The sequence below is a fragment of the Clarias gariepinus genome, chromosome 23, assembly GCF_024256425.1.
Source record: "Clarias gariepinus isolate MV-2021 ecotype Netherlands chromosome 23, CGAR_prim_01v2, whole genome shotgun sequence".
NCBI classification, from domain to species: domain Eukaryota; kingdom Metazoa; phylum Chordata; class Actinopteri; order Siluriformes; family Clariidae; genus Clarias; species Clarias gariepinus.
The window spans coordinates 21,319,478-21,341,965 of NC_071122.1; the positions used below are offsets into that span (position 1 = coordinate 21,319,478).

Consider the following 22,488-nt stretch of genomic DNA (forward strand, 5'->3'; position numbering starts at 1 on the left):
AACAATTTGCAGTGCGAACTTGAAATATTGAATATTAGAATTTAATATATTATTAGTTCAAGATTAAAAATTAAAAAAAAAAAAAATTTTTTTAACCATGTAATTTCTTATCTAATTGTATTATTTAAAAAGAAAATTGTATATATCCATCCATCAATCTGGGAAACTCTGTGGTCTAACTAGTGACCGTGGAGGCTAAAGGTGACTATTGCATTTATTCTCCGGTGAACAATTACATGTACATTCACACACAACACGCAATTTGGGAACTACTGCATATCAATGTGGAAACACGCCAAGCACGGGAACATGCAAACTCTATTCACACAGACCCAAGGTGGGAGTCCAACCCGGACCCTGGAGGCGCAAGGTGACAGTGCTAACCGCTACGCCATCCATATATATATGGATATTATGAATACATGATACTTTTATGTATTATTACATTAGATAAGATCTATACTGCTTATCCTGTGTACAGGGTTGTGCGGGACCTGGAGCCTGTCCCAGGAGACGTTGGGCACAAGGTGGGGTACACAGGGTGCCAATCCATCACAGATACACACACACACACGCACACTATGGGCAATTTGGGAACGTCAAATAGCCTAATCTGAATGTCTTTGGACTGAGGGAGGAAACCCACCAAACCCAGAGAGAACATGCAAACGCCATGCCCTCAACCCTGGAGGAGCAAGGCGACAGTGCTAACCACTAAGCCGCCGTGCAGACGATGTTAATGATTATTATTATCATTATTATTGCTCCACTTGTAATGAATTACCAAATACATATTTTAATATAAAAAATATATATCACACAATAGTAAATTTCCTTTTCTTCCATTATTTCTTTTCTTTTAATAATACTCTGTATATGACACATTTCTTTACTATATTTATTTAAACAATAATATCCCAAGTCCATACAGCTGGTTCACCTTTATAATAAAGTACAAAAAAAAAGTTTGTAAATGAACACAACAATTAAAAAAACAAACAAACTGTTATTCCCTTATGTAAAAAAAAAAAAAAAAAAGTTAATAAATCTGGCATAACTTTTTTTCTTAGTTTATCTATCAGTGCAAATAAAAAACATGTATGCTTTTTCTTTTATAATTATGTACATTTCATTTACAGTGCTCTAGAGTCAGTGGTTTGTCATATATACTGTATAATCATCATAATGTAACACAGTGTGTGACTGTAACCCCAGTCATAAAGAAGAAGAAAAGAGAGAAAGAGAGAGAGAGAGAGAGAGAGAGAGAGAGAGCGAGAGGGAGAGCGAAAGAGAGACTGTGCATCTTTAGACGGATACAAAGTTCGGATAAAAATACTGGCATTTTCTTTAAGAAATTAAAAAGTTTTCAAGAAAGGTTGCGAGATGGCAGAAAAAATAAAGAAAGCAGAACAAGCTTCTTTATAATGTGCAGTAAAAAGGCTCAGTCGGTGTGAAACACCTACAGGAAGCTTACAGTATCATTTGCAACACATTCCTGCTCTCTCAGTGTATCACCACTATGTACAGCAGAAGAAACCTGAATAAATTCATCACTGTGTCGTCACTGTGTCTCTTCAGTGCAGAACAACAGATAATTAAGGAAACATGTTGTCAGTGTTCTCCAATCTCAGCTCTACGGAATTCCATATTAAAATAAAAAGAAAAGAAATAAAGAAAAGAAACATGCAAGAATCTACATAAACTTAGATCATGTTTTTTAGTTCAGTCAAACATCTTTCGTGTCCCTGGCGTGGAGACATTTGTCACAGAGAGAGGCGATCCCCATGCGGATAAATTTCCATCTGTGATTTGAATGTGGTTCACGATGCTGTTTCAGACATATTGTTCCAGGGAGTAGAAACAATGCAAAACTTGCAAGCAACAGATGTTAGAACGATGTACTTAACCACAATGTACGCGTAAATAACAGCAGGACTGGACGTCATAAAAGGTATTCATAGTCCGCCTCTTTCAAGAGAACTTAATTTCTGGTGCGGGCTCAGACTTTAAAATCAAATGAAGGATTGAGAGAGCTTAGGGGAGATTGGGATCTCCTGAATACAGATGGTAAAAACATTCTACAATTGACCGTTGATTTAGCGGTACGCACAAAAATCATAAAATAAATATAACGAAATTAAATTCTACACTAAAATCACGTAACAAGAAAGACTCGGCATTATCATCAGACGTCATCACTGAGATGAATGGAAAACACACTGTTGCATAATTTTGCAAATGACGTGTTTGGCATGTCACATTTGTTTCTTTAGCTCAGAAGCAACCTGAGATGTAATGGAAGTCTGACATTTACTGAGCTATGCAACCTAAAAAAACAGACAAAAAACAAAAAGAAAACTCACAGATTGTTCTGTTCTTATAAAGGAAGTCTTCTTGGATAAACAAAAAAATAAAAGACAGTTGCTGCCATTCTGATTCCAAAGCCCCGCCTCCTAAAATTATAATAAGGACATATTGGTGTCAGTCTGCCTCTTAAGCGCCGCCTCCCAAATGCTATGATGAGAACATATTTGGTGTCTGTCTGCCTATTATTGATAACGAGGACAAATCGCCATTGTGTCAGTCTGCCTCTTAAGCTCCGCCTTCCAAAATTATGATGACAACAAATCGCCATTGGTCAGCCTCTTAAGCCCCACCTCCTAACATTATAATATGAGGATATATTGTTGTGGTTCTGCCCCTTAAGTCAAACCTCTAAAATAAAATTAGAATGATGTCTTTCTGCCTTTTAAGCCCCGCCTCCTAACAATATAATGAGGATATTATGGTATGGTTCTGCCTTTCAAGTCCCTTCTCTAAATAATTATAATGATAACATATTGATGTCTGTCTGCCTCTTTAAGCCCCGCCTCCCAAAAGTATAATGAGTGCATATTGTATCTATCAGCATCTTAAGCCCCGCCTCCCAAAATTATAAAGAGGGCATATTAGTGTCTATCAGCCTCTTAAGCCACGCCTCCCAAAATTTTAGAGAGGGCATATCAGTGTCTACCAGCCTCTTAAGCCCTGCCTTTAACATTTTTTTTAAACTGATATCTGTCTGGCCCTGCTCTTTAAAGTTGGTACACGGATGCGGCCAGGGTCAATCGTTTCTCATAAGCCCTGCTTTCCAAAATTTTCTCATATAGTAGAGGACATATAGTGAAAAAGTTATCTGTATTGTAATGTAGTTGTATTTTATAGTTTAATCTGTAAATATGAACTACAAAAATATGAAATAATTAGATCACATAGATTAATGATGTCATATTTGGGCATATATTTCTAAGAAAAATATATAAACGAAGATAGACTGACTTCTATTATTTAACCAAATCAACATAGAAGCTCTAGTATGAAAGTTAAGAAGCAATTTTTCCTAAAAAAAAAAAACATTTATATTATAAAACTGTGTGACTTTGTGTTTGTTTTTTTTCTTTAACCCACAAGAGAAGTTTGGACTGTAAAAAAAAAAACAAAAAAAACAAAACAGCAAAAACTATGGCACATGCTTTGTAAATCAGATGACATTATTATATTATATTACAGCCTAAATGCTAATATCTACCGGTGAAATATACAACTTATGTACAGTTTTGTATCAAATCTGCCTAGGCTGAAACTGTAAACAGATTTCACACAACACGCATTGATCCATCTCAGTGTGTATCAAAATTCCGACAGCTGATATTTAAACTCATAGCCTGTCGTTTCTTTATACTTATAAAAAACTGAAGCTGATAAAGCCGACGTGTGTGTAAAACGTTTTGTGCTTAAAAAAAAACATTTCTCCAGTTTATATTACTTATTTACATATGGCATTTTTTTTCTTCCTTCTTCAGTGAGAAAGTTAACAAAACAAGTAACATCAAGTAACATGGCCTTTTCTTCTATCGCAGAGTTTCCAGTGTTTCCTTTACAAGTCTGCAGTGGAAAAAAAAAAAGTCAACGAAAATAATCCTTCAGGTTTTTACGCTTTCGTCTGCGTCTCTGTTTGAGTCACGGCTTACAGCCACACAGCTTCGGTTAATACTATAATACTGTGGCTTCCTCCATGGCGTTCACCCATCTGTGAAAGAAAACAGAAAGAATGTCTGAGTAGGAAAATGTAATCATTTAAATTAAAGATCCATAAATATCTAATAAATATCAATATAAATAAAAGAAAGCCTTTGTCTGTACATTGGTCAGAACTCGCTCTTTCAATGATATCTTTGCATTTCATACATTGGAGGATTTGAAACCAGTAACATTTTTACTGGAATTATTTCGTATTTTTAATTTTGCTGTAATAACAGCACTGAAGTGGTATAAGTGAATTTTAACGTGCTGGAGTCGTTTTCAGATAAAACTTCATCTTTATCCGATATACTTTTTCCATTTCTCATCTGTGATTCTCTCTCTGATTGTATTTAGTTGACGATGAAAGAAGTACAACAAGCGCTTAGAATAAACAAGGCGCAAACATAAAACTTTTTATCTCCTTTTTTCATTGTTTGCATTAAGATGAAATGACAGTAGATGCAAAATCATGCTGTGAACTAGGCACATTTTGTACAATTTCCAGATACTTAGGCACAAAGCTGATCAGCTTCTTTTAACGGTTTCTACATTTACATTTAGGCATTTGGCAGACACTCTTATCCAGAGCGACTTACATTTTAATCTCATTACACATCTGAGCAGTAGAGGGTTAAGGGGCCTTGCTCAAGGGCCCAACAGTGGCAACTTCGTAGTTGCAGGGTTTAATATAAATGATACCTACGTTCTCATATTTAACCGCTATTCTTTTGTCGGTTACAGTACTACAGTAGTTATTAAACTGCGTTAATGCATTTCATCTGGTCATATTTGTGTGAGTATTTGCATATGTGTGTGTGTGAGAGAGAGAGAGAGAGAGAGAGAGAGAGAGACAGACCTTCGTGCTGTGTTACGATCATCTGCTCTGAATGTGTAGTATAGCGTTTTTTTGTGGTAGAGCTGAAAGACGCTGCCCGTGTCCTCACCCTCGGATTGATCAGAGAGCTTTACTGTAAAACCCTGAAGAGGCAAACTCTCACTCGCCACTTTGTCCTGAAGAGCCGGAGAGAGACAGAGTCACACTAGGGCCTTTCATTTCTCAAACTCTATTGTTATCAGTCTGTTACATGCACACAAACAATCTAATATCTAACTGTTATGAAACCTTACAATACATCTGTTAAAGAATGGTTGCTAGTACTAAAGACACTTGAGACGTCAAAGACGATGAGTAGTTTCTCTAATCATGAGAAAAGTTGCCGTGGAAACAGTAAACAAGTTCCAAATTGTCTATAAAGATGCACATGGCATGCACATGTAAGATTTGCAATACTATAGTAATACTAAAATAGGGGAGACCCTAACAGTGATTACATATAAAATATGTGTGTGTATATGTGTGTGTGTGTGTGTGTAAGTGTATGTTGGTGTAGGAGACTCGATGTCCCCTCACCTCTCGGGCTGTGAAGGTGTAGAGCACCTTGTCTTTGAGCAGGAACCACAGCTTTTTCCACTTCCGCTTGCTCTTCTTCCGCCTCTGCAAACTTCCACTTATAGTGGAGCCTTCAGCACCCACCGACACCTACACACACACACACACACACACACACACACACACACGTGCAGGCATATACACATTAGCATAACACAGATGAATGTAAAAAAAAAACATTAACTCAAATGAAAATAGAAAGACAAAGACAGAGCGAGACAGAGACAGAGAGAGACAGAGCGAGACAGAGACAGAGAGACAGTGGAGTAATACCTGAGCGAGAGGAGATGTGCAGGTCTTCTTGTTCTTCCACAGGCTGGGAGGCTGCAGGCTCTGGAACACAGCGGACAGAGGTCTGCTGGTGCGCTGCGTGTGTGGACTCGCACTCCCACATGGAAGCGGAACGTTCCCACCTACACACACACACACACACACACACACACACACACACAAAACATGAGTACCAGTTTAGAAGTGTCTGAAGATACTGTATGTTTTAGTTTAACTGTTTAAACCTTGTTTGAGGTCTACATGTCCTACTACATCAATCGTTTATATTCATTTTTCAAAAAAAGCAATAGCTTTAAGGCTACATTATCGTGGAATAAAAAAAGACAATTCATGAGAAATGAAAATATACTAGAATGTCCTGGTCACCATGGCTGTTTCTTGGCATAAGTGTTATAGTGACATCGGACCACCAGGGGGCGTCATGACATAAAAATAGATACTTTACTATAGTTTCTTTTAATTAAATTTATTGCTCTAATCCATGAACCTTTAAAAAAAAGTGTGAGAAACTAACTGGCATGTCTATGTTCTGTGTTTGTTAGTAATAAGCTTCTCACCTAACTAATGAGTGGCGTACAGCCTTTAAACAGTTATCTATATATTAAATGTATTAAATGTTTTAGACGTCTCATGATCGGAGATAGCACCATAGGTTGTAAGAACGTAAGCAATTCCGCTAGTAAGAGGAAAACGTAAAGCTTTCAGTTTTGTTTTTAAATTAATGATAATTAAGGTTAGGTGAAGCTTAATGTCTATTTATTTTATATTTTACTTCATTCAAATATTTTGTATGTTATAAGTTTTGATTGTTTTTATGTGCAAAAATATGTTTATAGCGATAAATTTTTTAAATATTTTTGGATGGCTGGAACAAATTATCTGCAGTTACATTATTTCCTATGCAAAAATGTGTTTTGCAATACGAAATTTCGACTTAAGAAGTTACCACTAAAACGGATTAAATTCGAGCTGAGGTAACGCTGTAAAAATGTAAAAAATAAAGCAGTTGTGCTTAATTGTTTATGCTCTGGCCATATGGATCTGATGTCATTAGCTGGACTTGGAGTTGAGGACACGTTCCTGAGTTAATGAATAGGAATAATAATAACAAAAAAAATTCTCTCTCTCTTATTTTTGTCATTTTGTTTGGCTTTTTCTAGTCGGAAAGCGTAATTTTCAACTTATGAAACGCAAAATGAACAGAAACTTTAATTAAGTTAAAAACAACTTGTTTAAGGTCTGGAGACTATGAAGAAACGTTTTATATACCGTCCATACGTAGAGAAAAAAATAAAAACAAAAATGCAAAAAAATTGTGTTAAAGTACTTAATTATTTAATTATACTTAATACTTAATTATTTAGATTTGTGTATTAATCTAATAAGAGTATATATATATATATATATATATATATATATATATATATATATATATATATATATAACATATCATACCACCTGACATATCACTATAAATCACATTGATTTATCACAGGTAAAACTTTTTCCGGTGTTATACTGTAAAACATGCCTCGTTTCTTGAGCTCGTTGTAGCACCGGTCACACACTTTAGCCATTCGATCCTTCAGATACTTCAGAGGATATCTGTTTCTGGAGCAGGAGCGGCACACCACCTGCAGGCGGGAAATCAGAAGTGCAGTTAATAAACTGGCTGAATTTTGCATATCATTTGTGTTGTCGTGTAACACCCATATCTACATTGTGCTCGTGTGTGTGTTAGTGTTTTGTGGTAGGGATGTGTGTGAGTAGGTATCAGAAGTTTGTGTACCTTGCCGCATGCGTTGCACTGGTGTCTGCGAAGAGTCAGGCTGAAATCTGACGTGCAGTTCATGCACATCATGGCGTGAGAGATGGGCACCAGGACCGGCGCGGCTTCTCCCAGAGACATCCACAGCTTCTCTCTCGTCTGGAAACACCACGAGAACGAGACCAACATTACACACACAAACAATACATCCTCTGTATACCATGAGTATGTGAACACACCAATATCTAAGCAAAAGTAGGTAAAGATGATGATGATGATCACCTCGCTAGAGGAGCTGAATGTATTCAGGCCAGCGGCGTGGTCGGCTATAGCTCGGCTCAGCGTGTGGAACCAATCTTCCCTCTCTCCTACAGAGCTGCGTAAACAGAAAGAGAGACGGAGAGAAGAGTTTCTATAAAACTAGTTTTGTGTACAGCTGAGGAAGATGCACAGACATGCACAAAGACGACTCCATACCTGGCTGACAGGGTGATGGTGACATCATTGACCTCTATCCTTAGTGTGTTAAGGACGTTATCGATGACTGGTTTACTAACCTGTATACAAGCACAGCGTTAACCGAACAACTCCATGCTAATTCAACACATAAATACTGTACATCAGTTCTTCAGTGATCCCCATCAAGCTTACTAACATCATTAGGGTCTTATACTTGAACAGTTAATACAGTACATATCTATAACAATATATTTAATTTTGTATCACTCCACCTCTTTGGTCATAACTCGATTAACATTTAAACTTCTCTTTATTCTATTACAAAAACGTATAAGATCACTGAGCATAGTTAAGACATAGATATACAGGGTGTAGCAAAACATTTTTGTAGTCTAACAACATAGCCAATTATCGCTCAAATGATCTCAAATTTTAACGAGATGTGTAAAAACTAAGTTAATTAATTTGCTTGTTGTTTACTTGCTGAAATGTTGTTGATCAAATATTCATATTTTAAATTATGTCACATTTTTTCAAATGAATAAAAGGGCGTGTTTATTGTCAAGAAGCAAGTTTTATACTAAGGGAATCTTGCTTATTATTATTATTATTATTACTATTATAATAACATTAGTTTCTCTTATAAATTAATTACTTGCATCTTGTTTTTTTAATGTACATTTTCTTTTTTTTTTGTCATTTTAATTTCTTTTCCTTTTCTTTCCACATTCTCATAACTTTAATTGCCCCCCAAAATGCCATCTAGCAGTGATTAAAAATTAAATATATTTAAGTCAAACTGGGACTTTTTGATAGTGCTTAATATCAGAACACAGTTATGAGAGTAACAACTAACTTTATTTCTTTATAATAAATAATCCCATCCTACACTAATGCACTTTTTAAGCACAGTGTTTCACTTCTGCTTGGATACCATCAAGGTAGAAAGGTTTCTCAGCATACCAAAGCTAGGATCAGACTTCCCGCATCACGTCTGAAACACTGGCCTACCAGGAACTCCTTTAATAGCCCAAACATGTGAAAATGGCTTGGATCGAGGTTAGGACTTTACAGAGGATGGGGCAATAACTTCCAACTGGGATCGGCATTCATGGATGTACGGCCTTCTTTAAAACTTTGCACCATTCAAATGTTTTAGGTCAACTAAGAATCTCATCACCCTCATACTTCTAATACTTGAGAAATTTCATCACAAGCCACAGTTTGACTTGAACACCCCTCTTGTATGTGAAAAATACTTTTTATTTAGTTAAAGAATTGCACTACTAAAAGAAGCAAATGTCTGACACCTAACATATTTTAAAAAATAATTAATTTAAAAAGTCAAATGTAAATCTTTTTTTTTTTTTTTTAGAAACTGCAATTCTGAAAAAACGATAAATAAAAGAAGCTGAAATGTTGAGTGTACCTTCATCCCAGTGAGAGGAAGAGTATTCTTCATCCTGTACTTGCCATCCTGCTGAGGGTAGGTATACAGGATCATGTCGTTCATCTGCATAACATAGACACACACACACACACACACACACACACACACACCAGGGCTAAGTCTTCTCTTATACAATTCGAAATTATATCATACACTATGATTTATTATTTATTACTATAAATCAGCCTGCGAACTACACTATATAGACCTCCACACCCTGGCATTTCTTATTTCCACCACAAGGGAGCAGTATAAGCCTATACATTTTCTCCCCCTTACACATTCTGTAATGTTAGGCGTCTCTGTTTCTAACCCTGAGAGCGAAGTTCACACGCTGCACACAATAGATATGGTTTATCTTGTTTGCTTGACATGACCATGATATTGTAATTGTGGGAACCCTTACTCACATGTGCTCACTCTCTCACACACACACACACACACACACACACACTTCTTTAAACCAGTCATTGTGCTGTTCTTGACTAATTTAGCATCAAACAAAAGCAATGACATCACTGGGACTCAGAATGTGCAGTGGCCCAAACATCCGTATCTCAGAGGCAGCATCCAGGAATTCTGCACCAGCGATTCGGAGAAAGAAACCTGGGTGGAGGTTCTAAACATCGACAATATAACGGCAATAAAAACAGCAGACACAACACCCACAAGGAGTGTATGGCCATGTTCCTGTTCTCTCTCTCATGCCTAGGAAGACATTTATAATCCCCATGACCGAGCTCAGACTTGTAAAACAGCTCCTAAGGTCGGTACAGGTCATCTCAGGGGTAACGCCCGGTTTCCTAAACAGCTCGGATCAACTTAAATGTGCCAACTGAAGAACTCCTAAGGTTTCTAGATTTGGAGTGTTTTCTTTTTTTTTTTTATCTCATACAGCACCTTTTACACACACCAAAAGTACCATGATCCATACTGTATCTACAGTATGTAAACCCTTTATAGATAAAATAGCTTCCCAAAGACAGTTTCCCAAAGACGTACAAAACCTCTGCGAGTTCTAGATTAGCTTTGAGAATTAAACAAATATGAATTTTTTGTCAGATGTTACTATGATATACTGAATTATAATAAGCATATACTGTAAGATCCTTCGTTTTCAAGACGTCCGCAAGTCACCCTGTCGTGCTGTCAATCCACTTCTGGGCCCCATCCTGACTGATGACCTCCCATTCTTACATAATTAATGCTTTTGATGCTGAGTTCGCCTCCTTTTGTATCAATAATGATTCTTCTTTAACTGCGTTTCTCCATTCATTATTATTATTATTATTATTATTATTATTACCTCTGCTTTAGCTATGAATATTAAAAGTGCTACATGAATAAACTCAATGAAAATACGTTAATGTCACTGTAAATACTGACATGGCATGAACATAGTGGAGCCAACTTTCCCAATCACTTTTTTTTCTCTTTGCAGGTGGTTTTGTAAATAAAATAATGAAATAATATTGTAGCAACCCACATTTAGATCTGTACGACACCTGAGGAATGTCCAGTGGCTCTAGATTTATGATTGTATCCAATATGAATACAGAAAAAAAGTTTACGTAGCACCCATAAGACTTAATATCCCTAGGGGTTCTAGATAAACCAAACCAAAAAGCTTCTACTAGGTGCTTTCTCATATATGATAATGCTTTAAAGGGAATCTAAATAGAGGCTCGCCTGAAACTTAGGACATCCTTAGGATATCCGTACAACTCATCGATCGTCACCCAGAGATACAGCTGGAAACCCCATAAACGTACTACCGTCACCTGCTTGTTCATCTACACCACAGTTTCTCACCCCAGTGTTCCTGCAGAACCCCAACTCCAGTTTGATGACATTGCAGTGACTTCTAAATAAACAAATAAATAAACAAATAAATAAATGTTCTCAGAGCACGGACAATTGATGGATTTCACCTGCGTAGAATAAAAACACGTACGCATGATTTGTTAGCGGGGATGCGCCGGCGTACCTGTGACAGCGTGAGTGATGGCTCTCAGTGCTGCCTTTGACTCGCTTTCATTTATTACTCGATAAATTAAGGCTGAACCGAGACAGCCGTCTTTACCCGTGGACCGTGTGACATCACGTCTGACTCGCAGCCAGCGTTACGGCCGCGATCATCAGTCTTATGAACTTGGACTGCAGCATCAATCAAGGACACGGAGTCAATAGAGGGATCATAGTGGAGAAAGCAAGAGGGAGGAGACAGCGAGAGAGATAGAGCAAACAGTGGTGTAGTTAAAGGCCCCATATTTAAAGTTGTCTAATAAAAAAACTTAGTTTGTTTTAATGCTGTAGCTGAATTTTTTTACTTTTACACTGCAAGCTCGCTTTATTTAACTCCTCTTCTGAATGTGGCCTCTGGAGAAATTAGCTAATGTCTACCCATGGGGAGGAGCTCGTCTTATATGAGGTCACATTAGAGGGAAAATTTTTATTTTTTAGCACTTTAAAGAAGCGATCTGTGCGCGCAAGTGTGGTGTGTGCACGCATAACATATCATAGATTCATTAGCTAGCACATTGGAAATGTAAAAGCTCAAATGAGCTGCCCAGTCTCATGATTTCATTTGTCAGAAGCCTAGAAGCATATCTGTTTCTGCAAATCAGTTAACTAGAGAAACCGAAAACCTTTACATAATGACTGTGCAGTTATTTAGCATTTCCACTTCAAGCAGTTATTGTATACAGTAAATGCATCACTGTCATCACTTCTTTGTGATATGATGGTAGCATCTTAATTTGCTTACATAAAAAAATAAAAAAATAAAATTCTTTTCACAGTCTGATGCTTAAAATATTTTGCCAAATGAAACACATAAAAGCGTGCTTTCTGTACTGTAGATTCAGCTTAAATACTTCTACACTTTTATATTTTTACATTTTTATATATTTATATTTACTTCACAATTTACACTTTGTTTCTGTTTAATTTATATTTTTCAAAATAATATTTTTCGTAGCTTTGTAATTTCCAGCTTATTATTATTATTATTATTATTATTATTATTAATAGTTGTTATTATTAATAGTTATTATTATTAAGTATTTCACTGCAGTATCACACTGCAAATGGTTGTGTCCATAACAAATAAAATTGTAATTGAATTAAATAAATTTATAATTAACAGCGCCCCCTGGTGGTTTAAAGTCTGTAAATAGCTACTTGCACAACTTCTAGCAAGAAAATAGCGTTGAGGTTCCATAAATTAACCCCAAAATATAAAATAAAGAAAGTCTAAAGCTCTTTCCCATGCGTGAGTGTGTGCTTTTATGTAGCTGAAAATCACTAGACATTTCTGCTGACTGTCTTGTCTGGCATTACAAAGGAAACCATCATCCACAGACTCGCAGCAAACATCCTGGGAGGAAACGAAGCCAAGAACAGCGACAACAAGAGAGCAGAGAGAGAGAGAGTCTAGTGAAGTGGCTCTTGAACCCGACACTGACGCGGTAGCAAACTCTCAAATTGACATTCAAGGGAGCTGTTTGTCATTTTTAAAATATATACTGTATATATAAACCTTTCTCTTTTGTTTCATGCATTAAGTTGGAATTTTATATATTTAAATATATTTTATATCTATGCTTTGAGGTTTGTTTTATAATGGAAACGAGGCAGAAAATATTTCTGGCCCAGAAATATATTTCTGAAGAATATTTCGTGATGCTATAAGAAGAAAAAAGCGAAGAAGATTTACTGTACCAAGAACAGATGTCGAGGCTGCCGGCTCTTACTGGAGACCTTCATGAGCGTGCCCTCTTTCACAAACACCTGGAACACCAAGAGAGAGAGAGAGAGAGAGAGAGAGAGAGAGAGAGAAAGAGAGAGAGAGAGAGAGAGAGAGAGAGAGAGAGAAAGAGAGAGAGAGAGAGAGAGAGAGAGAGAGCAGATGGCTGTCTCATCTAAGTGTCATGATGTTTTATCAGTGAGGTGTCACTGTGGTAATGTCATTACAAGATGTGCTGCTGTGCTTCGAACTTCCGCCATATTAGCCTAGTTAATGACAAATGCTTTTCAAAAACTTAACTTTTCTCATCTCTGCTCACGTGAGAAAAAAAATTGAAAGTAAATGTGTCACACAGTGAAGCACTCACTCTTCCTGGCTGCAGCAAACTTCTTTTTCCCTTCACGCTGGACTCGATGTGGACCAGACGCAGCAAGTTCTCCTGGGATAGAGAGACAGAAGGGAGGACAGAAAGGGAGTGAGGAAAGAGACAGGTGGACGGTGAGATAGGAAAAGTACGACATAAAGAGACATACTGAATGGCTTTGTTTGTTTTGCAAATGAGAGGGAGGCAGACGGAAAGGGAAGAGCTGTTCGGAAATGAATAGCAGTGCAAGAGATAGAGGGATCCTCTGTGTGTGCGTGTGTGTGTGTGTGTGTGTGTGTGTGTGTGTGTTTGGGAAAGCCTCTTTGTTTCAGTCTAGGCCTCATTCCTGTGCACACTACGCTCTTTGTTTCGGAACATCTGGAACGTTTTGATGACATCATCTCTCCCCGCCCTTGACCGAAGCATCACGCGGTAAAAACATTTCATCGTCGCTAAGATCCCACACACTCCTACATACAAACTTACCCCTTCTTTTAGGTTGTCGTTGGCCTGGTCTGCAACCTCTGACACCATCACCAACGCAGCTGCGTGTTAAAGCAAATTAGAGATCATGTTAAAATCACAAAACTCTCATTGTTTTGTGTATATGTGTGTGTATGTTGTGTCTGTTTAGGAAAATGTTTTCAAAAATGATAACGGAGGATGATGACCGACATGGTTATCCTGAAAGACAGAAATCTAGATACGCTAAAAAAGCCAACATTGTTTCAAGCTTGTAAAGTCGCAATTGTTCATACTTTTTCTTAAGAATGTCTTTGCATAAAATTTGTATAAAATTGTGGAATGTGGTTTCTTGGCACTTGAAGTACAAGTAAAAAAAAAAATGTAATCCAGCAAATATGTACGCAGCAGACTGATATAATAGATTAATTGCTGAAAACCTGGCCATGAGAAAAATAAAAAGAAGGTGAAAATTGAGGAACGTTCATGAATCCCTCCACGATATTGTGAATCGCAATTTTTAAGAATGATTATATCGCTTGAAATACTTTAAATTATTTATTAGACAATTATACTTAAAAAACAACAAAAAATGGCAGTGTGATGTAATGCATTGCTTCTCCAGCGGCTGAGATATGGCACTACACTGAGTTTAAAATAAAGTACACTCAAAATAAATGTTGTTCCGATTAAGAATTTGACTTCACTTCAGTTTAGGGCATTAAAATTCAATGTAGGCTTGCCTAAGCGAAGAAATAAATAAGTATATGTTACTAAAGTACATGTAAAAAAAAAAAAAAAAACGTAATGCAATAAAATGAAATGATTATAAGTAATACACAGTAGTGAAATTAATTTTAAGAACGCTGGTCACACAATGTCACATGATCTAATTGCCCATAAATTACTATATATATATATATATATATATATATATATATATATATATATATATATATTAAAAAAAAAACATGGATTGCAAAGAAGCTGTTAACTTACTTATGACCAATCACATTGCAGAATTCATCAGTGCCGTGGTGTAAATTAGTATATAGCTTTAAGATACTTTTAATAATGATTACAAATGTAGGAAAAAGAGAATCATACCTTGTGTGTCCTCATATTCTTTCGAGTCAGGGGAGAGGTTGTTTAAGTAATCTGCAAAGAATGAAATGCACACACTAAGCAATTTTTGCATATCAAATACCAGAAAACTTCCAGTCTGGACTAAGTATGAAATATGCCAGGCATCTCAGCAAATTCAAATAAAAATTAAAAATCTTAGATGTTTCTACACCCTTTAACAACTCTACACTAAAAAAAGTCTTGTGCTCCTGTTACATATGGATAGTATGTCTATGTTTCTTCACTAAATTAAATTTAAAGGTGTACAGTACAATACGTAATTCACCAGGAGTGGGAATTCTGCCCTTTCATTACTTATGCGGATCCATCAATCTTTTTGAGTGTACTTTTACATGTTAATGGTCAGGTTACCTGTGAGGAGCATGCGGTACTGAAGTACACGCACGATGACCTGCAGCAGCTGGTGTTTCACAGGAATCTGCACTCCCTCTGAATTCTGCTGCTGTAACACACACACACACACACACACACACACCCCTTACAAATGTGACTAATGTACAGTAAATGCACAGCAATACACTCTGACACAGATGTGCAGAACCCACACAGATATCCTGTCATGACCTTCAGCCTGGACCACCCAGATGACTGATACTGAACACGGCTACCAAAGAGAAGAAAAAAAATCATTCCAAGGACAATCGGTGACCTTTTCTAACATCGTGACTGCAGGCAGAGATGGAAACCTCAATAAATCTCATTCTTTCCCTCAATTATTCATTATTCACTGAGAAAAAGTGAGTTTAAAAAAAGCAGAGTGCAAAAATCAATCACGGCTTAATTGACTTGGACAAGTCTTTGTTCAGGGTGACTCGGAGGACGCCGCAGGCTCTAAGGGGCATGCTGGAGGTCAGATAACCGGCTGAGATCGGGCTCGGGGACACAGGATACGATAAAGAAAGGTTCAAAATAGGTAGGACGCGACCTGTGAGAGAACGCTAATGTGTGTGGATACACAGGGGAGGGCTGTGTGGTTTGAGATAAATCATTTGTTTAACGGAAATACACAGGCATCATTCAAGTGTTTATCCAATCAGCTAATCATGCAGAAATACACCAGGTCAAGGTGATTATCTCTCAACCTCTAAAACAGCTGAAAAACATCTCTAAACGAACAAATCGATCACGTCGGTGAGCCTGTGCTCACTGTAGCGCCAGCTTCCTGTTCTTGCCTGAAAGGAATCAAACCCGCTTTGTACTTTGCAGTTGTAGATTAGACCTGAGATGCTTTTCTCCTTAACACGGTTTTAAATGGTTGTTTATAGAAACTGAACACAATATTCAGGCTTCAAGGTATTTTTTCTTTCCCAATCCTGGCTCAGTTACTTCAGAGGCGATATGATCACATCATGAAGGCATGTTTAGTGGCACGTGGTGTAGTGGTTAACACTGTCTCCTCACACCTCCAGGGTCTGGGTTCTATTCCCCACCTCGCTCACCTATGCTCATTGAGTTTGCATGTTCTCCACACGCTTGATGGGTTCCCTCTGGGTACACTGGTGCCCTCCCACAGTCCGAAGATATGCAGATTAGGCTAATTGGTGTTACCAAATTGCCTGTAGTGTGTGAATGAGTTCGTCTGTGTGTGTATGTCGAACAGAGATCCCATTACAGTTGTAAACTGAGAATAAATACAATTTTCATCACAGTCTCTAGCTGGATTAAAGAGGTTCCTAGATGGATACGTGAGTGGAATACATGTTCAATAGCATTGATAATATTGTGGCATATGTGAATATGAAATGTGAATATCAAAATATATAGCTTTTGATTTACCATAAAAGCTAAACGGTTGGATTTGTGTTCCCCGCCTTGTGCCCTAAGTCTCCTGGGATAGGCTCCAGGCCCTCCATGACCCTGTATACAAGATAAAGCGCTATAGATTCATATGAATGTGTTAGTGAGGGAGCTAAATTGTTGTTGTTTTTTAATACGATTGACTTCAAGAGATGACAGAATGTAGATGAAGTTAGTGATCTGATAAATTTCATAAAAAGTTTTTTTTTGTTTTCTCCTTTCTCTTTCTCTTATCCAAGGACATTTCACACCTCAAATCAATTCACTTTTAATTCCTTTTGATCAAGAAATCAATTTTACACGGTTTATCGGTTATTCCTTTTATTGTTATTGACTTGTTAACTTTTTCCAACACTGACCCATGGTCTACAGTAGGTCAAGCATTACATGGAAAACCAGTAACAATAGAGCTTTTAATAAATTAGACCAAAACATTTGACGTCATTGTGAAGCAAAAAGAAACATGATGCCTGGTCATTGGATTGAATTGTGTTCACGTAAGGTGCTTTCTACCTGAAAATTCATTACAGACAATCACAAGGCCTTCATTTTAAAATGCACAAGATCTCTTTTAAGGATAAAATGCTGTAAGCGGATCAGACTACATACTATACTTCATCTATTTATGGAATGATAGTCATTATTTTAGAATAAAACCTTTACAGGAAAAGTGAAAAAAGAAAAAAAAAAAAAACAGAAATTGCACACTATGAATGGCGGTACCCTTCACTTCATCTCCGCGTGTCAAAAAGCATACAGCGTGAATATTGCCGTAAAATGTTCTTCACATCATTTCATCCTCCTTTAATCTTCTCCGTGTCAAAACCTATTCTGATTTTCCCGTCGTCATGTTGCTGTAATCATCGCTCCTGCATTCTTTCTCCTTCCCCGTGCTCGGATGAACACCCCCTTGAGATTCATTAGTTTCTCCTCCCTCCCCATGCATCATATTTATTTGCTCCTTTAATTTAACCACTAAAGCAGACAGATTAGAGTAACATGACCTGTGTGTTAAATCCCTCTCGCCCGTCCTGAGAGCTAGCGTAAAGATTGCAATCCAATTGACATTAGTGCTGAAGAAGTGGACTCTTCAGCCAGCCAGTGTGTGTTGCTGTAAGTGTGTGTGATTTTGTGTGTGTGTATGTGAGAGAAAGAGAGAGAGTGAGCACTGATAGTAAGCAACCTTAAGCTGCACTGGAAGTGAGCCAGCCATTCAGAGGGACAGTAGCCGATGCCAGCGCGCGGATAAGCTACACAAATCACAGTGGCAGTACCGGCCGAGGCAGCGTCTGCACCCCGGAGCTGATTTAATTCAAAGGAGGTTTCTTCACTAATTAGCTTTGGTCTGCCTCATTGCCTAGATGTGTGTAACAGACTCGTTGTGTCTTTATCTAACCTCCTCCACCTGCGTGTGCAATTGGCCAAATTAACTCACACACACACATGCACCAATACAGTGCGATCAAGCCTGCCATAAAGAAAACCTACCTTCTAGTGCTATAATGTGTAAAAGTGTTCTTTAGTAACTAAAATGTAATTGTTAGCAAATTGCTGTAGTTGTTCTTTCGGCTGCTCGTGTAAAAGGGGTAACCATAGTGGACCACCCAATCCGCATACAACTTGGCACAGGTTTCATGCCGGATGCCCTTCCTGACGCAACCCTCCCATTTTACTGGCACTGCAACAAGTGGCTGGGAATCAAAACCCAGGGCTTCCACATGGCAGGACAGGACAACCACTGAGCCGCTAAGGGACTGGCGGACAAATTACTGGTGGACGTGTGAAAAATGACACAATTGCAATTACTTATTATCGCCAAGTATCCATGCACTGTAAACTTTCATCTTTTGAAGTATTGATATGCCTTTAATGATTGTGGACACGGATCAATTACTGTCAGTCGGAGGAAACACTGAAAATAGTGTCACTTTAAGAACTGTGAAGAACCCGTGTTTCCCTTTTGCTCACTGCACAAGTCCATATTTCCCCCTTTTTTCATTTCAGTTTTCCGCCTTTTGTTGTCACCCAAATGACGGAAAAACAATGTGATTCTTAGTAAAACCTAGACAAAGAGAGTGTTTTAGATCGAATCCACCTACACACATACCAAAAGTGATTCACCCTTTCCCGGTCGACTTCTACAGACCGTAGAACACGGTACACAAAACCCTTTCTGTAAAATTATTATACACTCTCAGAACCCTTAAGGATTCTTCAGTCGTCCCTTGGGTGAAAGCCTTAATAGTTCTATACCATTTTATGAAAGTTAAGCATCATTATCAGTGCAAATAAATGTGTCCAAAAGAAAAGTAAAAATCCATCCATCCATCTACTGTAGGAATCTCCGTAATCCAACCAGGGGCCGTGGAGGCCAATGGAGACCGCTGTATTTATTAGGACCTCCGGGTGAACATTTACAACACACATTCACACACTACAGGCTATTTGGGAACGCCAATTAGACCAATCTGCATGTTTTTGGACTGTGGGAGGAAAACCGGATAACACCGAGAAAACCAACCAAGCATAGGGAGAACATGCGAACTCCATGCACACAGACCAGACATGGGAATTGAACCCAGAACCTGGAGGTGCGAGGCGACAGTGCTAACCACTATGGAGGCCAACGTGCCACCATACAGTAATGGTGTAAGTAGGGTTTAAGTTGTGCGTAGGGATCATTTCCTGTGCTTTAATGAATAGTTGAGTGCAAATCAATTACATGGTTTCATCAAAGCTTCAGTTTGGTATCAACCCAGAATCCTAAATCATCCTGCTTCATGATCATAGGCTTTCCTTGCTACAGGACATCACTGAATTTCTAAATGTCATTAAAATGAGATTATGTAGCCAAAAATGTGTGGAATGTATAAAAATATCACATCTACATATGAAACAGATTTTAGGTTGAGATAGACTTCCCTGGCCACAACTTCACAACAAAACCCAAAGAACAAACTCTGGCACATAAGAAAGTCTTGTAAATATGGTTCATGGCCAAATCATTTTGGTTATTACAAGACTGCAGCTTTGACAAAGGTTTTCTACCATTGTTTTATGGACATCAGTGAATCTTGTAAGCCCCTGGTAATGCTCGTGCATAATCTGGATGAACCACACAACTTAATTGAGTCTGTGATTTTTTCATTTTTTTGGCATAGACACAAAATAATGCAAAACAGAAAAGCTGCTTATCTCAAAACGAACTGTGAGTCAGAGAGAACCATATAACTGGACAAAGTTAAATGATTTAATTCACTAAAAACATTTTTCTGTTAAATGGAAAAGTGCGTACACTTCAATGTTTAAAATTTTAAAAGTATCTGTTCAGACTTGAACATGGAGCGTTAACGTTACCGAGCCCTATTCCGGTTAACTAAAGTCTCTGAGAATTCGCATGACGAGAGCTTAAACGCCGATCAGTGCAACTTTCCCTACTCGCAACAAGTAAAGGAGTAAATCGGCTCTGATCGGGGATGTGAAGGAATCGATCGAAGAGCGGTCAAAGGTAATTGACAGCAGAGAAAAGAAGAAGAGAGCTGTAAAGATGTTCATTTAAACAGCGCTGACCTTTTGCGGCTCGCACAGATCTATTGATGGATGTGTGCTGAAATAGCAGGTTCTCTCAGTAGTGTGTTTTCCACCTTGAATGCAGCTTTGCTTATAAGCGGCCTTTCAAGAACATTGTGTTTTTTTATGTTTTAATATGCTAAGTGAGAGTTTCATCTAATCAACAAATTTTAGAGGAAGACAGTAAATGCAATAAATACATTTTACATACACATACTTTAGTTTCAGGGTTTTTTTTAACAATAATGAAGCAAATTTTAAGTAATACACAAAATAAACTGTCTGGCCAAGTCTACACACTCTATGATTTAATTGCAGTAAACAATGTGGTGTCCAATTCATATGTGAAATGATTTCTCACGCTCCCAGAACCACTCTTTCACAAGTTAAGTCCTGTTATATATATCTGTGCCATCAGGGGGAAAAAAACCCATATATGTGATATCCTGGTCATTCAATACATTCAGGTCGTCAGCTGACCTCATTTTATTGGCACATACCATTGCTGAGTTGAGACCTGAGCAACTGACGCAACCCCAGATCATAACACTGCCTCCAGAGGCTTGTACAGTGGCCACTATACATGATTCGTGCACCTCCCTTATTACCCTGACGTGTCCATCACTCAGCAATAGGCTCCACCTGAACTCATCAGACCGCATGACCTTTTTCGATTGATCCAAAGTTACATTTTTATGCTCTCTAGCAAATTTTCTGACTCGTCTCATAAACATGTTGTTTGCCATATGGGAACACAGCTGTTTAGTCCCAATCCGTTGAGTTCTCATCACAAGGTGTGTTTATCTGGCAACCTTTTTTTTGCTAGGCAGTGTATGTTGGACACAAGCATAAAGTGCCTGAACATTCAAAAACATCCCAGAAGGAGCCCAAATTAATTAGGTTTAATTCAAATTTTGTCTTTAGGAGTTACTGGAGCAAGAAAAAAATATCATTTTTATTTTCTCAATTAATCTCTGTAATAGTTTTAACAGTTTTATAAAGATGATTAAACAAACTATTTAGATTTGAGGAATTGTGGAACTGTTATTGTATCCAAAGACGTACTGTATGAACACATTCATAACGTTATAATTCATTTACTGTATATGGCATTAGACAACATCAAAATGATTTATTATGTGTAATAAAGATAGTTATAAAATGTAATGCTGTTCTTTTACAATAACAACAACAAAAAGATCAACAATTGATGTGTTTATATTTTGTATCTGACATTAGGCATAAAGTACTTCTAAATCCCTTTCGGAATTTGGAATTCCCCTTTAATGTTTGCGTCCTAGTTTATTTTTTCCCCCTATGGTTCAATAACCTGTTTTTGGACTAAACAATATTATTAACAACAGCATTACACTTTCAGATTTTATCACTACCATCAAACACTCCTCGTGCTTTAACACTCTCCTATAAATATTAAAAACCGTATTGATTTACAGCACACACGATGAATGTGGATGTTGTGTTTCCAATACCTGATGTATTTTTATGCAACGAGCTGCTGTAAATAAAATTTAACGTTGATATAAAGGCTATAATACATCGCTTCACACCTCAGCATAATGCTGACGTTGCTGTAATATATCAATGATCCTGTTGTAAGCATCTCTCCAATTTCAAAGTGCTCATAGATTAGATCACGTTAGACAAACTCTGACACCATCAGCTGCTCAGAACAGTGGCTTATTTCACCATTCATCACTGTCTCTCTGTCACAGCTATAGATTGATTAAGCCTTCCAGACAACCCTCCCCTCATCACCCCCCTCCACCCCGGCTTTCAAGAACTGCTGAATACAGATGCTCATGAATATTAATGAGGCGGGACAGTTGGCCTCTTGTCATTGGTGATTCTGATCTCCGCTTAGACGCGTGGTCATTGAGTGCAGCAAATATCCTACAAGACC

General features: G+C 37.7%; 1 protein-coding gene across 4 annotated transcripts in view; it reads right to left on the reverse strand.

The window, feature by feature from the left end:
- Window positions 1-893: 893 nt before the first annotated feature.
- fgd5a (FYVE, RhoGEF and PH domain containing 5a) overlaps window positions 894-22,488 on the reverse strand; it is a 53,834-nt gene continuing 32,239 nt past the window's right edge. For 2 of the 4 annotated variants that reach the window (XM_053483671.1, XM_053483674.1), the window contains 14 exons: window positions 15,552-15,642; window positions 15,162-15,212; window positions 14,079-14,137; window positions 13,596-13,667; window positions 13,204-13,272; window positions 9,460-9,543; window positions 8,049-8,128; window positions 7,854-7,947; window positions 7,593-7,730; window positions 7,335-7,437; window positions 5,786-5,925; window positions 5,474-5,602; window positions 4,919-5,073; window positions 894-4,069 (listed from right to left, as the gene is read on the reverse strand). In XM_053483671.1, coding sequence (XP_053339646.1) covers window positions 4,033-4,069; window positions 4,919-5,073; window positions 5,474-5,602; window positions 5,786-5,925; window positions 7,335-7,437; window positions 7,593-7,730; window positions 7,854-7,947; window positions 8,049-8,128; window positions 9,460-9,543; window positions 13,204-13,272; window positions 13,596-13,667; window positions 14,079-14,137; window positions 15,162-15,212; window positions 15,552-15,642 — 1,302 coding nt within the window. In that variant the 3' untranslated portion in view covers window positions 894-4,032. The remainder of the gene's footprint in view (window positions 4,070-4,918; window positions 5,074-5,473; window positions 5,603-5,785; window positions 5,926-7,334; window positions 7,438-7,592; window positions 7,731-7,853; window positions 7,948-8,048; window positions 8,129-9,459; window positions 9,544-13,203; window positions 13,273-13,595; window positions 13,668-14,078; window positions 14,138-15,161; window positions 15,213-15,551; window positions 15,643-22,488) is intronic. The other 2 variants (XM_053483672.1, XM_053483673.1) reach the window with 2 other exon arrangements.